The 23,882-nt window shown below is 32.2% G+C and overlaps 1 protein-coding gene across 1 annotated transcript in view; it reads left to right on the top strand.

The window, feature by feature from the left end:
* Positions 1-23,882, top strand: part of LOC117112981 (C-Jun-amino-terminal kinase-interacting protein 4-like) — a gene marked incomplete in the record, with an annotated part of 67,538 nt that overhangs the window by 37,211 nt on the left and 6,445 nt on the right. Inside the window, 13 exon segments of the mRNA XM_033256204.1 lie at positions 4,124-4,349; positions 4,596-4,935; positions 6,098-6,265; positions 7,068-7,280; positions 7,643-7,841; positions 8,904-8,984; positions 9,139-9,206; positions 9,588-9,736; positions 9,944-10,115; positions 10,926-11,039; positions 12,301-12,480; positions 17,862-17,918; positions 23,470-23,589. Of these exon segments, the coding sequence (XP_033112095.1) occupies positions 4,124-4,349; positions 4,596-4,935; positions 6,098-6,265; positions 7,068-7,280; positions 7,643-7,841; positions 8,904-8,984; positions 9,139-9,206; positions 9,588-9,736; positions 9,944-10,115; positions 10,926-11,039; positions 12,301-12,480; positions 17,862-17,918; positions 23,470-23,589 (2,087 nt within the window).

Consider the following 23,882-nt stretch of genomic DNA (forward strand, 5'->3'; position numbering starts at 1 on the left):
GTTATCTATATTGGTCTTTATTATTTTATTTTTTAAAAATGTATTTTTCTAGTGTAAGAAATATCTTTATGCTTATTATGTATTTTCATTCAGTACTAAGAAATTAGTTTCTGTGCAAAAGTGGACAATAGAAAATTATTTAGATAATAAAACACTGTACTATGTAGTACTGGCATAGGTGTGCTTATAGGCTATTTTTTGGTGATAATATCAACATTCCATCATTGTTCAGGATAACCATTTACTCAGTATTGGCCATGGTTTATATATATATATATATATGAGTGCATTGCATTTAGATTTAGTTTGCACTGGTTCAATTCTTGCCAGACACTTTTGTTTGTGACGTGTGATCTTGCTTGCCACAAAATTATTCTTGTTGCACCAGACACCATTAATTTGATATTACCACCATCACAAAGTCATAATAAAAGATTTATTTGTGTAATTAAAATTGTATTGATTGATACAATTTAGTAATATAATAATAAAATCATCTTTAGGCCACAAGTTTGGTTGGAATATTCAAAAATATGTTGGTATTAAAATTATACGCTTATGTTTTTGAACTAAACCAACAGTGCAAGTCATAGATACAGGCATTGAGCTGCAGTAATATAAAATTATGAAAACCAATTTTTCCTAAATTCAGGGAGCAACCTATTTTGATAATTATCTGAATTAAAAAACGGTGCAACATTACCCATTTTGGGGTGGCTGGTTAGATATTGTTATTACAAAGCTATAAAATAAAACCATGGCAAGATTTTCATTAAAAAAATAATTTAATTATCTTGATAATATGATAAGAAATACTAGTAATATAATAGTGCAAAAAGATATTAAAAATGATAAAAGATAATTATAAAGATAAATCATATAGATTGTTTGTAGTATTGTGTTGTAACTGCTGTGTGTGGTATTATACCTAATTATTTTATGGACTCAATGTTAACTTTAAAAGAGATATATTTTTACAACCTATCATAATAATTCTTTTCATGATTGACAAAAAGCCGTCTTGTAATCATCTGAAATCTTGTATAATTTATAATTTTGAGGACATAAAACAGTAAATGCTTAACACAACACCCGTATTTTTTTTTAATGAAGTTTATTTTAAGCTAGGCTGGCCCAAAATTGTCATTTAATGTTTAAATAAATAGACTTCAACCTTCAATTGTTTTTTTCATGAGCACTGTAGTCTAGGACTGACTTGAAATTATTTACTCAAATTCAAGCTAAATTTCTTGCAATTTAATTGTGCAAGAAATATAACTATATAAATACAGTACAACTCAAATGCATCATGAATGTCTTTAATCAAAGGTACATTCCAGTTAAGCTTAACATGATGAAATTAACTGTAATATGTAGTCATAAGATAGCTGTTGCTTGGTAGCCGTTGCTTGGTAGCCATTGCTTGGCAACTGACAACAACTGACAACTTGGACAAGTCGTACTTCAAACTTTGACACTATACTCTGTTTATGAATGCATATATAGAGCAAGACTAGTTTGAACTAGAATGTTAGTTCTGTCCTCACTATCAGATAAATTGATATGCCCATATTTGGGTGTAATATGACATCATCATGCCCATATATGGGCACATCACACAAATCTGTTGCATACAATTTGATAGTATAGACAGAGATTAGGGATTTTCTGTAAGCCTGTCACACAATGTCCTTTGAGTTATAGTTATGCACTATATAATTAACATATTATTATGATTATTATTATTATCATTATTGATGTTATTACACAATTAATTTTTCTTGTTCATTACTTGAAATTCTCGATTACACGTGCCTTTGTACAGTAATATATTGTATTATAATTTTATTTTCATGATTTAAGTGTCTATATGTTGTGCTAGCACAAACATAATCAAATCTGTTGTCATTTTTATAAAATGGTTATGGATTTACTGTATTTTAAAAGATTTTTATTTTAATGTAACAGATGCATGTATAATTGTTTTAAATTTATTGGTGGAGACCTATTTTTGGTTTGAAATATATGTTACTGAATTTAACAAGTTGTTCCTTTATCATTTGGTTTTATATTGGTGTTTTTTACTTGTTTAGTTCTGCATGAAATTGTTTTTCTGGAAAGGTTCAATATTTAAATTATCAAATTGATCATATAATTTCCAATCATTACCATACTCGATATTACTAAAGATATACTGTTTATGATAAAATATGGGGAAAAAACTCCGAAATATTAATTTAATATGATCAAATATGTTATAAGAAGTATAACTTGGTTTTTTTTAATTTATCTTTGTAATTTTTTAATTCTCTCTTTTTTCTATTTTCTTGTTGCATGACAAATTTTATACTAATTTAATTCAAATGTCTTTTCCTTACGAAAGAATATCAGTTTGATGCAGAACTTCACAACAATCACTTACACGCAAAAATCATTCATGCATGTCACGTGTGCCATTTACACGTTCTTATCGCACATAAATTGTCAGTATTGAGTAAAGCCCTGTCCAGACTATCCAATTATGTTTGACATGTTGTATGCCCAAATATAGTCATGATGTGCCTATATATGGTCATGGTGTGATGTCATCATGACCATATTTAGGCAAGTCACATGTTTTTGTCCAATAAAATTTGATAGTCTTAGCAGTGCTTAAGTATGTTGTCAGTGAGTGTTAAAATGCTGACCCTTTGCGATTCCTTTCTTGACTCCTTTTTCTTGCCTCGCAGAATTCATTTCACCTTTAAAAATGGTAGTACATGCATATGGAAAGAATAAATATTCAGTGGCGGATTCAGGAATATGAAATAAAAAGGGCTCAGGGAGGGTGTTTCACAAATGGAGCCTCTAAACCACCTCAGCCCCCACCATGGTGGGGCTGAGGTAAGACAATATATGATTATGGCACCTCTAGATGTCCGGAATTGACACTAAAAAACTTAAAATTTGAATATATTTTTCTATTTGTCTTTTTAATTTTTTTTTTTATTTTGTGGGGCCCGGTGCCGGCTAGGTGCCCCCTTCCTGAATCTACAACTGATAGTGTACATAAATTGACCTTTTCTCGGGGAAGAAATCAGTCATACTGTACATGTGCCTATGTATCTATACACCTGGCTAGAATCTACACACCTGCATAGTATTCATACACCTGCCTACCATCTACAGACCTGTGTAGCATCATCTGACAATTTCTCTCATTTGTCATTTAAAGTGACAATCATTGCATACTTAAACCTGGTTTCTTGGTTATTAAGCTGGGTATCAGATGGTCTTTGAAATGTCAAATACCTACTTTATGCCTGAATGAAAATTGTGAGGTGTTGTATTGAATGAATACAGGACAATGATGATAATACGATGATAACATTTATGATAATCTTAATGTTAATAGCAGTAATATTAATACAATAATAGTAATTATAGTAATGATGAGAAAGCAAAATATACATATATACATACATAAAAATATATAGTAAGTTTATTCAGGGAAAGACTTATTTTATCTTAACTATATATTTACTTTAATATTTTACCAATTACTTTACTATGTGAGTATCTGGTGGTAATCAAAACCATTATTCAAATAGGATTTGTCTATTAGTTAAATGCTTTTAAAATTATAAATTATTATATCCAAAAATAGATTAAAAATAACATGCTGTATTTGTTAATACAACTATGATATGAAAAATAGCACATGAACAACTAAAAGTAAATTAACTTTAGCTGTAAAGTAATTGAACATTATTCATAAACAGTGCTTTAACATGCAGCATAGAAAACCCTGTTTGTCATCAATAATTTATTTCAGGATAATACATTACACTTTTTTTATACTTGCCAAAATATTTCACCGTCACATCCATTTCTCATGTTTTGCCATGTTACAGCCTTACAATATAACATAAGTTATATTTCTAGAAGTGGTTTGGCTTATCCACTTATTCCACAAGTCACATTCTTAAACAGTTTATGCCTCATAAGTTAGACAGTACATACTAAATTTGAGAACATGTCTCATTTTTGTTTCAAAAATTCAGTTTGTCCTTAAAAACCCCGAAAGTAATATATTCCACATACGTTGTCACATGATCACATCGTATCTTTGTATCTTCTTCAGAGACGCGACACAGCGTGTGAAAGAACGGCGGGAACAGTACAAGAAGGTGAAGGCCCATGTGAAGAAAGACGACGGGCGAGTACAGGCCTACGGTTGGAGCCTACCCGCTAAACATCAACCGCCATCGAAGAGTATACAGCCTGCAGAGAGCAACAGAGGGTGCTTGGTTGGTGTCCCTGTTCCTGTGTTTTGTAGGCCTCTCCTAGAAAAAGAACCAGGAACAAAGGTAACAACATACCTCTTTTAGTTATCATTGCATTTTAATAAGTCTTATACTGTATATGCAAATGAGGACTCACATGAATGAGAAATCTGACATGCAAATAAGTTATAGCAAAGGACTCCAACTTGTGTATGCAGATCAAATGATGCATTATTGTGTAACAAATAGCATTTCTTTCTGATTAATACATTTTCATGAATAGCCTTAATTATGAAGTTCATGAATATTCATTTTTTTCATTCATTTCAGATATGGTGTGCAGCAGGAGTGAACCTGACAGGTGGTAGAACCAGGGATGGTGGCTCTATTGTAGGCGCCAGTGTTTTCTACTCAGCCTCAAATTTGGAGGATGGGCAGAATACCTCGCAGACATCCGAAAGCGAAGTTGATAAACTTGATGAAGAGCTAAAGCAAGCAAAGAAAGAGCAAGAAGAATGTCAGAAAAACAACTTATCGTCACTGGTCTGGATTTGCACGAGTACGCAAGCAGTCGGGAAGGTGACGGTTGTTGACGCCAACCAGCCACAAAACATACTTGATTCGTTTCCAGTTAGCGATTCCTATGTTCTTTGTATCTGTAGTGTACCAGGTAATAATAATAATAGTGTAGTTTTATATAGCGCACATATCCATCTAATGTAAGATGCTCAGGGTGCTTGATATGTGGACTAGGAACACGATCAATGGTAGGTTTCATGTATCAGGGAACAGTGTACCAAGTACCAGGTACAAGTGTAGCAAGGTATTATACCATATACCAGTTTACTAGGTATCAGTATACCAGATACCAGTCTACCATTTTACTAGGTATCAGTATACCAGGTACCAGTCTATCATTTTTTAATACTAGGTGTCAGTATACCAGGTACCAGTCTATCATTTTAATAGGTAACAGTATACCAGGTACCAGTCTACCATTTTACTAGGTATCAGTATACCAGGTACCAGTCTACCATTTTACTAGGTATCAGTATACCAGGTACCAGTCTACCATTTTACTAGGTATCAGTATACCAGGTACCAGTCTATCATTTTGCTAGGTATCAGTATACCAGGTACCAGTCTATCATTTTAATAGGTAACAGTATACCAGGTACCAGTCTACCATTTTACTAGGTATCAGTATACCAGGTACCAGTCTATCATTTTAATAGGTAACAGTATACCAGGTACCAGTCTACCATTTTACTAGGTATCAGTATACCAGGTACCAGTCTACCATTTTACTAAGTATCAGTATACCAGGTACCAGTCTACCATTTTACTAGGTATCAGTATACCAGGCACCAGTCTATCATTTTAATAGGTAAACAGTATACCAGGTACCAGTCTACCATTTTACTAGGTATCAGTATACCAGGTACCAGTCTACCATTTTACTAAGTATCAGTATACCAGGTACCAGTCTACCATTTTACTAGGTATCAGTATACCAGATACCAGTCTACCATTTTACTAGGTATCAGTATACCAGGTACCAGTCTATCATTTTACTAGGTATCAGTATACCAGGTACCAGTCTATCATTTTACTAGGTAACAGTATAACAGATACCAGTCTACCATTTTACTAAGTATCAGTATACCAATTACAACTGTACCAGGTACAAGTGTATAATTCTAAAAATTCCTTGTTTTGTAGACATTTTCCAAACTTTTGTACTGTTTATAAAGCTTGTACCATGTATGGTGTACCATGTGTTTAGTGCACCAGAGTGCCAGGTGTTATGCTTCATTCTATGTTTATTCTAGGTGCTCTAGAAAGTGATTATCCTTCAATTGAAGAAACTGAAGCTACTACTGAAGATGAAAAGGAAAAAGCATCAGACTCAAAAGAAGAAGATAAATTTGGTACAGTTACCCTGGTATCAGTGAGCGTGCCCTCCACTCCACGAAGTACTACTCCATCATCAGATAGAGGTATACTGTTATACACCATTTTCGCCAAGTTTGAAATGAAAATTTTCGATAAACTGGCAACCGCCACTGGGGTATTTCCAGAGGCCTAGTATTTCACTCTATGTAGTTACCATCATGGAATAATTAACGATAAAACTAAATTATAGTAGTGAGCATGAATATTTTAAAAAATAAAAGAACGAAATGTTTATATTAAAAACAAGTCTAAATCTTAAAAAGCTATTTCACTGTTTACATACAGTAATTAGCATGAGGGTATGTGTTGTCTACTGCTGCTATAGCAAAGGTCTAGCGGCGCAATAGGCTACGCGGTGCTCTATTTGTAACTAGCCAGCTACTCAGGCTAGGCCACTGGTGAGTTACAAAAAGGCTAGGCCGCCCAAGTGAGTTGTGAGACATTGGCGGCGCTGTTTCAAAATAATCCCGAAAAAATGGTCTATATTGTTAACAAGCCACGTGTCATATAAAGTTTTCATTGTCTCTGCATAAATTTTAATTTTCAAGATTTTACATATATTTTGATATATTTGAAAGCCCATTTTTATATATTGAATAACAATTACTAATGGCAATGGTAAATGGTAAGCATGCTCGGTAAAATTAAGGTACATGCTGAGCAAACAACAGACCAGTTAACCAATGGGATCACATTGCTTGTTTGAATATCATTCGTGCACAACTGACAAGTCAAAAATTTACCACTGCAAACAAGTACATAGCTTTGCAAATCTTTATTCATGTTTCATGTTATTTACACTTTGCAAATCTTTATTCATGTTTCATGTTACTTACAAACCACTAGCTGACCAAACAAGTATATCCAGTCAGGAGTTCAAGGCAGAGGTCGGCGAAGCCAACGTAAGTACAAACATCACGTCCTCAACAGATGCAGAGGAGGCACTGCGACAGGCTGCCACAACTCCCCAAACGCAATCTAAAATTGGCATGGAAGGTGTGGTACCAGAAAGCAAAATTCTCAATTCACAAGACCAAACTGATTCAGATAATGAAAGTGGTAAGAAACTGTCAAGTACATTCATGAACAAATTTAATCAGAATGGTATTCCTAAAGAGCGCTGATTGGCTGATTGATTTAGTCGTTTGTGATTCTTCACGGATGATAAATTGGCAAAAAACAGTTCGTGATTTTGCCAACAACGTGAAGCCGTGGGGGGGGGGGTCGTGCATGTGCAGATCGATGTTCATGTCAGATTACTGTCCTTGAGTCCGTCCGTCATTGATGCGAAAGCTCACTATTATTAGCATGAGCAGTCAATATTTGTATAATATTACATAGCCTATGTAAATACGAGTACGTGATTGGTCGAAATGGCATCATATGTATGACTTTGTGTAATGTTTTATCCAATTTGACAGATGTACAGCAAGATCCCCTTGGTGTGACCTCACTACAAAGTGAGGCTGCCAAGCGAGCAAGAAGCGCCTCGCAAGATGCCAGCGACTTTCTCAAGGATGGACTGTCGGTGGTACAGATGGAGAACGACTTCATGTACGTGGAAGCGGAGAAGATGAGCAGCGTCAAACCAACTATGTGGCTTGGAGGACAGAATGGATGGTAAGTGATCTCTGTTCCTATTTAACACCTTCTACTAGTAAGCCCTCTACAAACAGTCAGTTTCATTTGACAAAAATATATGGCATGCCTAAATACGTAGCAAAGACAAGCCAAACCAGTCACTCGTCGCAAATTGTGTTTCAGAAAAAATGGCCAAAACATGCTGGAATGTCAATTTTTTTTAAATCTATTTTATTGCACTAAACTAACCTTTATATATCTATACATCATGCTATGCTGTTATTTTCCTCATTGTCAATGTTAAAACAACAATTTTTGCTGGTTTCTACCTATTAAGAAAATGCCTGAAATCGTAAACTTTGAAGGCCGATTTCTCAAATATTGTTCTTTAAACGGCTGTATGTTTAAACTCCTGTAACGAAATATTGGATTTAAATTATTCTTTTACCATATTAGATTTAAATTATTCTTTTACCATTTCATAGCTCTTATTTAACTTTTTAACCATGTATTAATAACTTAAAATCAATTTTTGTGATGAGTGACTGGTTTGGCTTGTCTTTGCCACATATGGTAATGATGACATTACATCATGACTATATATCGGTATGAAACTCCCTTTTGCCACTGATATCTAAGTACCTTAGTAGCTTCAGTGTAAAGGCCTGTTTATACTTCAACGATAATGATAACGATAAAAAAAGCTAAAAAGCAATTGTTTATATAGAAAATAAAAGAAATAAGAGAAGTTTTTACACTAGAACGATTCGATAACGATTTATCAGTTATGCGATAACAACATATTTTGACAAATCAAATCAGATGATGTCATAATCATGGAAAAACATTAAAATCATAGTAGTAGCAACGATTTTATAGTTTTCCCATGATTATGACATCATCTGATTGGATATGTTAAAATATTTTGTTATCGTACACACGATAAATCGTTAACGAATTGTCCTAGTGTAAAAACTTATTTCTTTTGTTTTCTATATTAACAATCCCTTTTTAGCTTTTTTATCGTTATCGTTGAAGTATAAACAGGCCTTAATGTTTTTAGTATTAATATTTCAATTCTCTATTTTTGTTTATTTTCAGTTTGTATGTGCACTCTGCAGTCTCCCAGTGGAGGCGATGTCTACACTCACTCAAACTCAAGGATTCAATTTTAGCTATAGTGTATGTGAAACCTTTTATTTAAAATTGATCTACAATTTCATAAATATCATACAACTCCTGTAATATTAATAACCTATTATGTGTGCTAAATTCTGAAAAAAAAAATCTACTATATGAATTATGTAAACTCATGTGCATTTTTTTTATGGTGCAGATATGTCAAAGGTCGTGTGTTTGTCGCCATAGCTGATGGCTCTATAGCCGTATTTCACAGATCTGCAGGTAACCTACCTATGTTTTACTTTTTGCAACAGTTTTGTCTGTGGCCTTTTTGAGTATTTCATCTCTTTAAGAGCAGTTAATCTAAAGTAAAAAATCTTTCATTGCTTAGAATTCTAAATGGTAGTATATTTCTCATGTGTAAAATATTCACATGCCTTAAAAGTGCATTGTATGATTAAAAAGTATTCTAAAAGATGTACTGTCTATCATCAGCTAAAAAAATTTGGAAAATTTATTTAAATTGCCTAATTTGTGTATTTAAATAAGATAATAACTTTAAGTTTTACTCATAGAAATTTGCATTTTTATACATAACCAATATAATAGGAACTGTTCCTTTTTTCATACCCTGTATTTATTGTATTAACACTTCTATTTCAGATGGACAGTGGGATTTAAATAACTACCATTTATTGGACCTGGGCAAACCAAATCATTCTATTCGCTGTCTGATGGTTGTTTACGATAAGGTCTGGTGCGGAGTCCGTAACAAAATTCACATCATCAACCCACTCATGTTAAAAATAGAGGTGAGTAAAAAAAGATTAATTTGATTTACTGAATTTTCCACATGTAAATCCCTTTAAAAATGTTATATTTTGTTTTATTTACAAAAGGAGTACTAGGAAATGAAATGCAATAAATTATACTAAGATAAAAACATAATAAATACAATCCAGGCCTATGATTGCCAATAGTGAAATTAATCGCTATTAAATTTACATATCTTTTTTCAGAAATCATTTGATGCCCATCCACGAAAAGAGAGCCAAGTACGACAGATAGCCTGGCAAGGTGACGGCGTCTGGGTTTCAATCCGATTGGACAGTACGCTACGACTTTATCATGCACATACCTGCGACCATTTGCAGGATGTCGATATTGAACCGTATGTCAGTAAAATGTTAGGTGAGAAGTCTGAAGACTTGTTTTCAGTGGGGTCATGCTGGGGGTGGATTTGGCAGTACCCCATGAGACAGTATCTTACTATTTTTCAAACAATATACAGTACTCCAAGGCCTCTCTTAAATTCGAGACCACTTTTTCATAAAGTGAAACTTTACACTTTTAAACTTTAATAACTATCTTCAATTTATTATTTATTTTATTTTATTTGAACTTTATTTAATGAGGATAACCTGTGCAGCTCACCATTAATGGAGATCTGATATTTAGGGTCTTCAACAAACAAATATAAAATACACAGTAATAATCAGAGAAATATTAAAATGATATTTATATCATGATAATAGCAATAATTCAAAATGTGAAACACAGCAAGAGCAATAAAAAAAAAATAATAAAATAAATAAATAAATAAATAAAAGTATAAATAAATAAAAATAAAAGGATAAGCAGAACATTCACAACAAAAAAAAAAATTCACAATAAACATTCTTAAATAATAGAGATTACCTATAAAATATTTTGGAAAATAGATGCTTTAAGTTTTCTTTTAAAAGTGGCAAATGATGTGCATTGGCGAAGTTCAGTGGTAACATTAAGCTAACCCTCTAAGTGGAGACCAAACCACCGAAGACCACCCAAAATTTTCAATCCATTCCCCCAAAAGGTAGTCTAGAATTGGAGGGTTAATTGTACATGCTCTGTCGTAACTCGTATTTAAGCCAAATTTATATGTAGTGTGTACCTTTATTTATTGAAAACTGAAATTAAGAAAGATTTCTAGTATTTAAAATATTGTCATACATTCCACAGGCACTGGTAAGCTAGGCTTCTCATTTGTGCGTATCACAGCATTGAAGATTGCTTGCAACAGGCTGTGGGTAGGCACAGGCAATGGAGTCATCATCTCAATACCTCTTTCGGAAGGTAAGTATATTATCTATTCCTATGCGTTATTTACCTTCATAATAAATCTATAGAAAGGAACTGCATGTGTTAGATCTTCAATGCCAGCAAAGTACTTAAAAAATAATAATTAATAATAATAATAATAATAATAATAATAATAATGATAATTAGTTACCATATTTAGTGATGATATGCCCATATATGGTCATTATGTGATGTCATCATGACCATATTTAGGCATGTCACACGTTTTTGTCAAATAAAATAATCCAACAAAATTTTTTATTGTGTATCTGTTAATTTGCAACAAAACGTTGCTTATTTTCAATTGTAAGGTAATAACTTCCCTAAAGCCATGTCCTGATTACAGTATCAAATTATCTTTGACAAAGAACTGTTGTATGCCCATATATAGTCATGATGTGCCTAAATATAGTCATGATGTGATGTCATATGACCATATTTAGGCATTTCACATGTTTGGTTTTTTTTTTCAAATAGAATGTCTGGACAGGGATTAAATGTTCAAAATAATCTATTCAAATATTTAATTTTAAAGTCAGACTCCGGAGGAAAACAATTTTTTGATATGTTGTAGAACTGATTTTTCTAAGACAGAAAAAAGTTGTTTGACGAAAAACTGGGGAACAGTGAATGAGATACAGATTTTTTAATATTTAAAAACTGGGGGAAAAAGGGCCGTAACCGCCCATTTTTACACCTTTTCCCCCAGTTTTTAAATATTCAAAAATCTGTATCTCATTCACCGTTGCTCAGTTTTTGATCAAACTACTTTTTTCTGTCTTAGAAAAATCAGTTCTACAACATAACAAATTTTTTTTTTCCTCCGGAGCCTGACTTTAATGTTGAACTTCATTAGGTCAACACGTACAGTACATATAAGGCATAGGAGCAAGTGACGCGACGTGTAAGATGTTAGACTTCCGATCGCGAGATTGTTTGTGTCCTTGGGCAAGGCACTTTACTTACGTTTGCCTCTCTCCACCCTGGAGTATAAATGGTTACTTGGTAGGATGGTGTAGCATTGAAAGTATTAGGTTGAGCGTGTAAAGCAGCATGTTGTGGGATACTCCCCATGGAGCAGAAAAATGTGCTGGTTTGCCAATCCAGTGACCAGGGAAATACTGACGCCAGCGCATTGTATATTCTTCAGTCTGTGATAGATGCAATATAAATCAAAATTCTAAAAAAAAAGAGAGAAAAAAAATACATCATTTACAATTTAACTGATTGATTAACATATTTGTGCTATTTTTAGCAACAAAATCAACAGCGAGTAATACAGGGGTGCGCCCTGGTGGTGTCATCCGTGTGTATGCAGACAGCAACAGCGATACCGTCAGACCCGGCAGTATGATACCGTATTGTAGCATCACCCAGGCGCAGCTGTCGTTCCACGGACACCGTGATGCTGTCAAGTTCTTTGTTGCCGTACCAGGTACGTAGAAATGATTTGACTGGAAGCGAGAGCCATTGTTTTGTCATGCTATTGAATAGGTCTATCAAGAACGGACCTTTCACACACGCTTTAACAACTGACCAATCACAACAGGCCCAGCAATATGCGTTTTCTTACACAAAATTGCACATGTTTACGTATATTTACGCTGACATTTTGTGGGACTTCAGTGACAATATCCAAAGGGAAAATAAATGGTGATTGCTTTGCGCATGCATCTTACGCTCTTTCCACACTATCAAATTTTCCTGGCAAAAAAAACAAAAAACTATTGTAGTCATGATGTGCCTATATTTGGTCAGGTCATGACCATATTCAGGCGTGTCACATATTTTTTTGTCAAATAAAAATTTGATAGTTTGGACTAGGCTTCTGCAGGGAGGTCCATTGCATCATAAAATATTTCATACGTAGGAAAGATGTCAAAATTGTTTTCATTGGCTGTCAATCATATTCCATCTATTTTTGTTGGAACATTGAATGCTTTGGAGTTGGCACTCAAGTAATAAATCCAAGTTCTGTCCACACTATCAAATTATCTTTGACAAAAATCTGTTCTATGCCCAAATATAGTCATGATGTGACTATATTTGGCCATGATGTGATGTCATCATGACCATATTTTAGGCATGTCACATGGTTTTGTGAAATGAAATTTGATAGTCTGGACAGGGCTTATGAATGTCATCAAACATTGTCTGTAGAATCTGACAGACAAAAAAATCGGATCCAAAATATTCTGTTGAATCTTAAAATTTATCTGATAGTTGATACCATGCCTCAAACCTTGCTCAATTTAAAGCTTAGTTGGTCTCAATTTGGTTGATCAAGCAGATTTTATAATAGAAGGTATTGCATTGTCACGTTAATTTGACAAATACATTTAGTGCCGTGCTTTGCTTTGCACGCCATTTGTAAATTTACTCGTAGACTCGTGTAAGGTTTCTATATTTTTTATCAATTATGCTGCCTTCTCGGGTAGTGGAACAAGCACACAACTTGTTTGGTTAAATTTACTAAAGGGCTTGCGTAATTGTTTAATTACATGTTTAATCAAATATATGCCCCGCTTTGATTACATGCCTCCCTCGAATAGATGGCCCCCCTCCAAAGCCTCATTTGGAATAAACGCCTCCCTCGAATAAATGGCCTGTGGTGTTTTTCCTCGAATAAACACGCCCCCTCTCCCCATTTTATTAAATGATGACCCATACTTTGAACGGCTTATAAGACGGGATCACCTTTTTTAAACTATCAGCCAACGTGTTAGTATCAAATTCTACATTGTTATAATAGTTTGAGTTATTAATACTCAAAGACATAACAATTTGGTACCAAGTTCAACGACATTCTAATTGTACTGGAAGATGTTAATCCACCCCATTAGCCATTATTTATGAAACAGTATTAAATGATGTTTGCTTAATTTGCGATGTTTATATTTTCGCTAAATGAATCTTGGGAAGAAATCCAAACATGGCATATAAGCAAGAAAATATTTTGAATGACCTGGTTATATTTCTTTCTGATTTGGAAACTGAGGCTTGACTTGTGTATATGAAAAGCTGATTCTACCGCTGTGATCCAGTATTAGCAATATAATAGAGAGCATTCGATTTCATGATGACAGTAGGGCGTAGTACATAATGTCACATAAAGTCAGCTACACATGCGAAAACGTTCAAGTTCTCGCAGTCACGTTGATCGTAGAACACAATTTGGCCAGATCTACATTGTGCAGAGAACATAAAACGGTCACGCAGGAGTGAATCCGTTGTAGTGTCATGTCATTGCGCAAATCGAAACCTCCTTCATATAAAATTAGACATTGATGCTGGCGTTGATGTAAGTGTGTTTTAATACCATAATGATATTTACTGGTGGAGATACGGATGAAATGTTTAAGAATTATGGAAAGTGCTGATGCAGTGAAGAATACATAGCAATTAGTCATGATAAACAAAAGTATCAAATTTATGAAAATACTAATCAATTATAAAATTGATATCTTCATACCCAGTCATAAATATCAATCAATACTTACTAACTATTTAAAAGGAGATTGAGATAAACACAAAATTCTCTTCAGTATGGTTATTTTTAGCAATTTTTCTTGTTTCTAAAAGCTTGCATCATTTCATGTATATCCATAAATGTTCTTATAGAGAAGAGAAGCCAAACAAGTCACTCTTCACAAGCAATTTTGTTGTGCTAAACTAACCTTTATAATTTACATATCTATACATCATACTATGATATAATTTTCCCCATATTCAATTCAATTCAAATTTACTTTCAGGAAAAATATAACAAAAACATGATGCTGCCTTCCAAGGATTGCCAAAAAAGTTAAACTATCAAGTGGCTCTCCTAACAGCGTCATTAAAAATTAAATAGCATGCAATAATTTATATAACATTTTTAAATAAAAAAATATAATAATAATAAAAATAAAAATAAATAAATAAAATAAAAGAATATATATATGCATTACACACAAACACACACATATACATACATACATACACATTCGACGTTAAAACAACAATTTTTAACAATTTAGTAATAGTCTCTGCCTGAATTTGTTAACTTTAAAGGCTGATTTCTCAAATACTGTGAAATGTCAGGTTTAAATGAGTCTTTTACCATTTTATAACTTCCATTTTACAGTTTAACTAAAAATTCTTTTTTTTTTTTTTTTTTTTTTTTTTTTTGAGAAGTGACTAATAGTGATGTGATGATAATGAATGTTACTAAAAGTGTCATTTCTGGCCATCTAGAGGTAATATTTCCTCAAATTTTCTCACCTCAGCTCCAACCATGGTGGGGCTGAGGTGGGTGTCAACTCACAAAATGCCATTCCCCTCCACCTTTCAAAGCAGATCTGTGCCCTTCCCTGGGTATGACATTGAACTCCATCGAGTCGGCCTGATGTATGGTATGACGCTCACCAAGATAGCGGGAGATTGTGGGTTTCATTACCACTAGAGACCTCTTTTTTCATACAACTATAATAATATGTATATATATATATTATTTTTTTTCTTTGCTTTTCTCTTCATTTTTCTGTTCAGCTCAGGGGTATTACCCCGGTGTTTTGAGTAATAGTAATAAAAGTAAGTTGGTTGCAGACCTTGTAATTTGGCATTTAACCACCTAACATTCTGGTCAATGGTAACTAAACCAGTAGACAGTTTTTTTTTCTTGCTGCTTAAAAGAAACCATTTTTACTTGCTTAAAAAACATTTCTACATAAAATTGCTACTTTAAATTCTTGCCTTCAAATGTGCATACATTTAATATGCAATTTCCACTCATGCATATTCATTTATATGCAAATGTGTGTGCAGTCATGCATATTTCAAATAAACTGCTGAATATTCATTATTATAGGGCTATTTTTTTAGTGTAAAACAACCTTACATCTATCCCAGAGGGCGAGTATATGAGCTAAGAAAAACAATAAAATAATTTAATAAAGATGATATTAAAAGACCTAACAATACCGAACTAAAATTATACCAAAAGTTGAATTAGATTGTTTTTAAAATCTTATTATATCATTTTTCTCACTTTGATCATGTTTGTCTCTTCTTTGTAATGATTCCATATAAAGCAGTAAATATTATTTACTTTCTTCCATTATTTTTTAAGCAATTTAATAAGTAAGATGATGTTTTAAATGGTGTTTTGTAGTGTTATTTTTATTGTACAAAGGCTTTCCTCTAGATACAAAGACTAAAATATAGTTTAAAATCGGAAATAAAAAAAAAATAATATTGAGCCATTTAAAAGATATTGTTATATTCAAACTAAAGTTCTTCATTTTTAAAATTTTTAGTAAAATATATTTTAAATCACTTTGAAAAAATAGAAAAACACAGAACTTTAAACACATTACCGTGTCTGTATCACTATGGCTTTTAATAACATTTCATTTTTTTCTAAGTCGTGTGTGTGCACTTTACTAACTTGAACATAACTTGATGTTGTGCAACTTCCTTCATTGCATGAATTACTCTCATAATAATGTTTACACAATCTGTTTTGAATATTAATATTTATAGTTAATATGGAAGATGATAATAAAAAGGGTCACTATTCCATAATGGAATTGTAATGCCTTATTAGTTGTACTTGCCTGTAATTCAGCCCAAGATCTTAACAGATTTTGTCATGAACAATTTTGAGAATAATTTAGTTGGAACTTCTGTAACTTTTTAATGAATTTAATTATGTCATAATATAACCATAAATACCTAATTACTATACAAGTTTTCTCGTGAAAAATAATGGAACCTCCCATCAAGGTATGACATATAAAAAAGAACAAAACCTCATTAACATACTCATTTCTTTCTAAATAGTCACCAGTGAAACATCTAATCTAATTCGGAGGAGCATTGATTTCCTTCAACGGGTTTAAGCTTCACAACGTTGTCTTTGTTGATGCTGTAGTCAATGTCAAATTTAATTGTTGAATAATTTGAGCAATGTCCCTGTCTTACATGCTAATGCTGTACAGGTGTGTGTGTGTGTTTTATAAGGATAATCTGTGTTTTAGTTTTGTTGTACAGGTGGTGGCTATGGTGAAGGCTGGTATTTTTCGCAGGTGGTCAGGGTGCTAAAGGGTTACAATGGTGATGCAAATTAAGCTGTATGCCATGTTGCAATTTATTATAATGTAAAGGATTTATACAATTCTCTGACATACAGCCAAAAAGACCAGCAATGCACTCTGTGTTTTAGATAATGCAAATGAGCTATTTAACATGTGCGGAATTTGAATATCCCCATGTAAGTGTACAGTAATACCTCCACGATATACCACAGATCAAGCTATTAGAGGTGTTGAAAATGCTTCAGATAACGTTGGTTTGTGGGGAAGGAGAGCTCTCCAACCAGGATCATTGCCAAATCATTGCAGAGGTCCTTCAATAAATAACCAAATAAGTACCAACATTTTTACCCTTTATTAAAAAAAATTGGGAACTACCTTATTAACATTGCTTCTTTACATGTTTCTAACTAGTGTTGGCGCCAGCGGGAGGGCTTTTTCCCTCTGTCGGACAGGCCTAGGCCCATGTCGCCCTGGACTCCACGATGAGGTCGTCGGACCAAAAATAATAATCTTCCTATCCAAATAACATAACATAAAAGTAGATTGATTACAGTTCAAACTCTACCTGTGAACCTTACCAGGAATTTTTATTCAGGAACCCTACCAATTACCCTGCACCCCACCCCTATGCCCCCACCCCCTTGGGCAAATTTCTGGAGCCATCACTGTTTCTAACATGCAGGTGGACAGGGTGAGTACTAATAATATTCACAATGCTTTTATCATTCATATCTTAAAGTTATAGAAAAGAGTATAGTGAGTTACGGATTGGGCGTGTGGAGAAACTTAAAGCAAGGTAAACCCATCGGGAGAAGACCTCCCGAGATTTCATCCATCATCCTTTCATTCAACTATGCTAATTGGTTATTAAGCCAGTAGCATGTAGCCCATTGCATATGTTACTAAAGAATTAATGCTTGATAGTTTTGTGTGGTCAGAGCGTAGTGTAGAAAACGGTTCACTTGGGGGTAATTTTTAAGTAGGAACTTGTGCCAATTTATGATTATAATTATTTCGTACTTATAAAACTCGTATTACACATTGCACTTTTACATCAAACGAGAATGAATAAAAGAGCGTAAAAATTCAATATTGTCTTTGACTTAGTGGTAAAGATGCTTGCCTTCATTTTCATGGTCCTGGGGTCAAATCCTTATCCTCATAATGAGACTTACTAACTTGACCCGGTGCAAAAATAGTACAAGATCTACCTCTAATTAAAACCCCTTCAATTAAAGACCACATCCAATTAAAGATTACATCCAATAAAGACTACATTTCAGCGGCTCCCCAAATGAATGCCTATCATATCTTTTATATAATATTTGTTCTAATTAAAGACCAAAGCTTCTAAAGATCATGGAAACCTCAGTCCCAAAAATGGTCCTTAATTTGAGGAAGACCAATAGCTTTATTACTTAGCGCATTCCTTAGTAAGAAATAAATGAAATAAAAATAATAAATAGCTTTTTAATGCCTCACCCCCTCCTTCTCCTTAGGATTGTTTGATTCAATAATAGTAAACTATTGGCATATCCATAGTAACAAATTAAATCAGATAAATTATATACCCAATTATATCACAATTATAAATTCTGATTACATTAAAACTGACTTGTCTTTAGGGAAAATTTAAATTGTGTCAGCTTAAAATTTGGATTCTTCTATGATAATCTATGATTTTGTTAATTCTGCAATGGTTTTAGTAGAAGCTAAAATGGTATCAACCCAAATCTGGATCATCTCATGAGATATATTTATAATTATGTACATAATTCTTTAATAGCATAATAAATCTCTGCTTTAATCATGTCACCTTTAATTGGAATCTGCCCACATATGATAATCGCATGTGTGATATTAAATTAATCTTACACTGACTTCAATAGTAATGTAAATTGCTGTACAATGGGGTCTAGTATAATTGGAAAACTCCCACTTGATTTTCTATTCCTGAAATTTAATTGTCATTTAAAATGGTGTAATAATTTTTAATTCTGCAGTGGATAGAAATTTTTAATGAAATTGAGTCACTCAAAATGAGATTCCTCATAAACACTGATAATCGCAAATGTTTGCATTTGTCAGTTAAAACCTATCAATCTGATATATTGATGGCCGAATGTGTTGAATTCAGGGGAGGCGTCACTTAATTAGTTTTTAGCATGAAACCTTTTTCTACAAGAGTGTTGTGTAGCTATTGTTTTGAGTTACTTTGATGTGGGAATGTCTTCTGCTTTAAGCCGGTTTCATACTAGAAAATTTTATTCGCGCAAATCGAAAGCGTCGGTTCGCTTCCTGAGCTCTGATCGGTTGCGCATTTTTTCGCTTCTCAAAAAGTAGAAACATTTCGAACTACTAATTTCGCTCAAGTGAAAAACTCCGATAGAAATGTGAATGCGCATGAACCAGCGCTTTCGTTTTGCGCGAATAATTTCGCCTAGTGTAAAACCAGCTTCTGGCTAATGTAAATGCATACATCTATCAAGCGATTTAATACTTTATATCTTGTATGTATATACTGCTCATGGTTATGTGTGTACAATTCCCAACTGCACTTGGGTTTAACTATGCATTGCAAATAGAATAGGGTTCATACAGTGGTTAAGTGATTCAAGCTTTAAGTATATGCTGAATGTTTCTTTGCAGTGGTAAAACTCTGTCCACACTATCAAATTTTGTGTTCTATGCCCATATATAGTCATGATGTGCCTATATATGGTCATGATGTGATGTCATCATCACCATATTTAGGCATGTCACATGATTTTGTCATATACAATTTGATAGTCTGGACAGGACTTGGAGTTGGCTTAATAGGAACATAGGGTTCCATACCTTTGTTATGTCATCAGTATTTTCTACACAATTTCTTTTATTGGGATCTCTTCTGGATTATTGTAATTCAGTCTATTAAATTGTTTTTTAGTATCTTGGAGGTGGTGAGTTAGATACATTTTGGTGTGTATATCTATATATTATAGGCAGCATGCATATATATATATATATAACATAGCAAGACTACGTTGGTTTTTTTATCATTGTACATTGATCTCTAAATTTCAACATCCTCAATTTTTTTAAGGCAAATGAACGAAATATTATTTCTATTATTATTATTATTATTATTACAGTATTATTATTAATAATATTATTATCAAACATTATTTTACTAGGCCCTATTTTTGTTATATTTTTGAGTATTATTTTTTTTGTTATATATTATTATTATTACTAATAATTATTTTTACTTTTCCTTATTTGTTATCAAACATTATTTTACTAGGCCTAATTTTTGTTATATTATTGAGTATTATTTCTTCTTTTGTTATATATTGTTATTGCTAATTATTATTTTTACTTTTCCATATTTATTCTATTGTTATTAAAAAATTATTTTTTATGGTTTTACACATTATGATGAAAATGTATTTTGAGCCTACTTTATATATACATTTTTTTTTAAATTGTATATTATATTTATAATATATTATGAACAACGTATACATCTTGTCTTACTATCAGTTACTATCAGTTATTTTATATTTGTATAAATAGTGCATTCGATATATCAACTAAATTTCTATTTATTTATATCTACATAGTATTTTAAGTTATTTTTAATACATTTATATATTTACAATACATGGTTGAAGAACACATCTCCGTATTCTATTTTGTTTTTGTTTTTATATTTGCATTATTTATGCATAGGATATATTGACTATAAAACATAGCTGAGCTTGTTAGCTTTGTACAAGTTGTGTGCTTATACAGTTGAAGAATACATCTCTTTATTCTGTTTTTTTTTTTTGTTTTTTTTGTTTTTTTGTTTTTTTTTTTATTTGCATAAATAATGCATAGGATATGTTGACTATAAAACATAGCTGAGCTTGTTAGCTTTGCACAAGTTGTGTGCTTATACGGTTGAAGAATACATCTCTTCATTCTGTTTTTTTTTTTTTTTTTTTTTTTTTTTTTTTTTTTTTTTTTTTTTTTTTTTTTTTTTTTGTTTTTTTTTTTTATTTTTTTTTTTGGTTTTTTTTTTTTTTTTAGTTTTGTTTTTTTTTTTAAGGTATAAAAAATTTTTTTTTAAAAAAATTTTTTTTTTATTTGGCATAAATAATGCATAGGATATGTTGACTATAAAACATAGCTGAGGTTGTTAGCTTTGCACAAGTTGTGCACTCTTAGTGTTTATTTCTTCCTTCAACTTTGGCATTTGTATCCACTTCAAATGTCATCACAATTACTATTACATTTGTACATTTATTGTCCACAAATCAGGACTGTTACTTTGTTAACTAATTCTATACGATAGCAATAAATATGATTTGTAACCTTTTTCCTACAGTAATGGCAACTTTTCCGTCATCTCTGCTTAGCTAATTTGCCAAAAGAATAATGATTTTTGTTCTGTTTCCCAATAGCAATGCTGTCAACTCATTGATTATAATAATAATTTTTTAACGTCATTGTCATTTTCATCAATATTATTATTACAATCGTGACAAAAATAATTTATCTTGCACTCTTTTAGCATCAAGATTAGTTTTCATCAATTATCAAGGCATCATTAATATTGTGGTGAACACCATTAACAACATCATTAATTTCATCAAAATCATTATCATCATTGTCTTTATCAACAATCATGATCAATGTCTTCCATTGTCATTGTTATCATTAGCATCAATACCATCAATACCATCATCATCAAGAACATAGTAGAGATACATAAATTATACATACTGTAAAAGTAAACAAATGTATTTTGAACCTACTTTTATGTACATTTTGTATACACTTCAAGTGAATATGTTGAAGCTTGCGGTACACTACGTAGGTAGTTCTGAAAAGAACTGTTGTAGTTGAGACTCAACTACAACAATTCTTTTCAGAACTACCTACGTGGTGTACCGCAAGCTTCAACATATATGCTATTACTTCGCCATGCAAACCTTCAAACAACATTCTAGTGAAGATAGAGTTGAATAGCTTGGTGGTTAAGATGCTTGCCTTCCAATCCCAGGGTACTGGGTTCAATTCCTGCCAGTTGCAGGATTTTTTCTCATGACCAAAACAACTCCACTCCCTAAATCTCATATTGAGATTTAGTTTGTGTAAAGCATCACGTGTGTATGTTTGTCTTGTGTAAGGGATTGTCACCTACAAAGTAGGACAGTGATAATATTCGCTATTGACAATCCTTGGTGCATGTGTTGTGTGCCTAAATAAAATAATAATAATAATAATAATAATAATAATAATAATAATAATAATAATAATAATAATAATAATAATAATAATAATAATAATATATATCATCATCAACCATCATCATCATCTTCATTATTGCCATGCCGTCACAATCATATTCTATCATTGTCATCGTCATCACCAACCTGATCATCCTAATCACTGTCAAATAATACTATCAATCATCATTGCCATCAAGCTAGCATATCACAATTGATAACCCAAACTTAATATAACACTAATTTTTAATCTGTTTCCTTATATATATTTGTTGCTTTCAATTGTGTCATTTAATCTTAGCAATATGCTCATTCAATCATGTAATCCTAACCATCCGCTTAGTAATACTCTCACGTCCATCATAATCATCTGTTTTATACAATTTAAATTATGTTTGCTGTGATTGTAGATAGAAGCACTAATATTCCTGTCTTATGTCTATTGATTTTACACATCGTTTTCATAGAAAACACTTAAAGATGCAAAAACAAACATTTGAATATATCCAATCAGTTTTAATTTCTCAAACATGTTTTTTTTTATAGCTTTAAATTTTAAGGCAAAATATTACTTTAAATTATAAGGCAAATATATTTACCTTAAAGTGACTTCGTTATGACTATTGCTTTAATTTGCATATTTTTGTGCATTATTATTTTAACAACACTGCTATGTAACTACTCATGAGGTAGATATAAACGACATTTCCATCAAAATTATAGTAAAAAAATATAAGTATATTTTCAACATTACAATATCCATTCGGTTTCAATTCGATTATTAATAATAAGATATATTATATTTAGTATAAATTATATATATAACAAATTGATCTGTAAGATAATCTTTAATCTGGAGTGCCAAGAAATATTTAAGCTATATATTAATTAAATGCAACCTACCATGAAAGTGGTATAAAGTATAGTTGTCATGTTGAGCAAACTGCACAAAATTAATTTAATCTCTTATTAAAATAATAATACATTATACTGGAAAAAAAAAACCAGCCGCCACCCTCTATTGTTACCTTTATTATTCATATCAAATAAATTAAAAGATGAATTATCTTATTTGTTTACTAATTTCAGGAATAGCAAGTAACGTGAGGTCTACGACGGCAAGTGGGGCACCGATCGCCGGGGATCAGCAAACCAGTAAAAACATCTTGGTTCTCAGTGGTGGAGAAGGCTACATTGATTTCAGACAAGGTACTGTAACGAATATGAAAATGAGAAGAATGATAGTATTGTTTATGATGATGTCATCACTTGTTTTGTGTTTATTGCATGCACAAATTGTGATGATAAATCAGCAATCCTTGTGATGTCATCATATCTTGTGTATATTTCACATTCTGATTAATATAGCAAAAAGGAGAATTATATTATTGTTGTGATGTCATCACATTTTTTGTTTATATTTCATGCACAAATTGTGATGATATCACAGCAATCCTTGTGATGTCATCATATCTTGTGTATATTTCACATTCTGAAATATA

Source organism: Anneissia japonica, unplaced genomic scaffold, assembly GCF_011630105.1.
Source record: "Anneissia japonica isolate Jap-2015-1 unplaced genomic scaffold, ASM1163010v1 scaffold3066_len296678_cov185, whole genome shotgun sequence".
NCBI lineage: Eukaryota > Metazoa > Echinodermata > Crinoidea > Comatulida > Comatulidae > Anneissia > Anneissia japonica.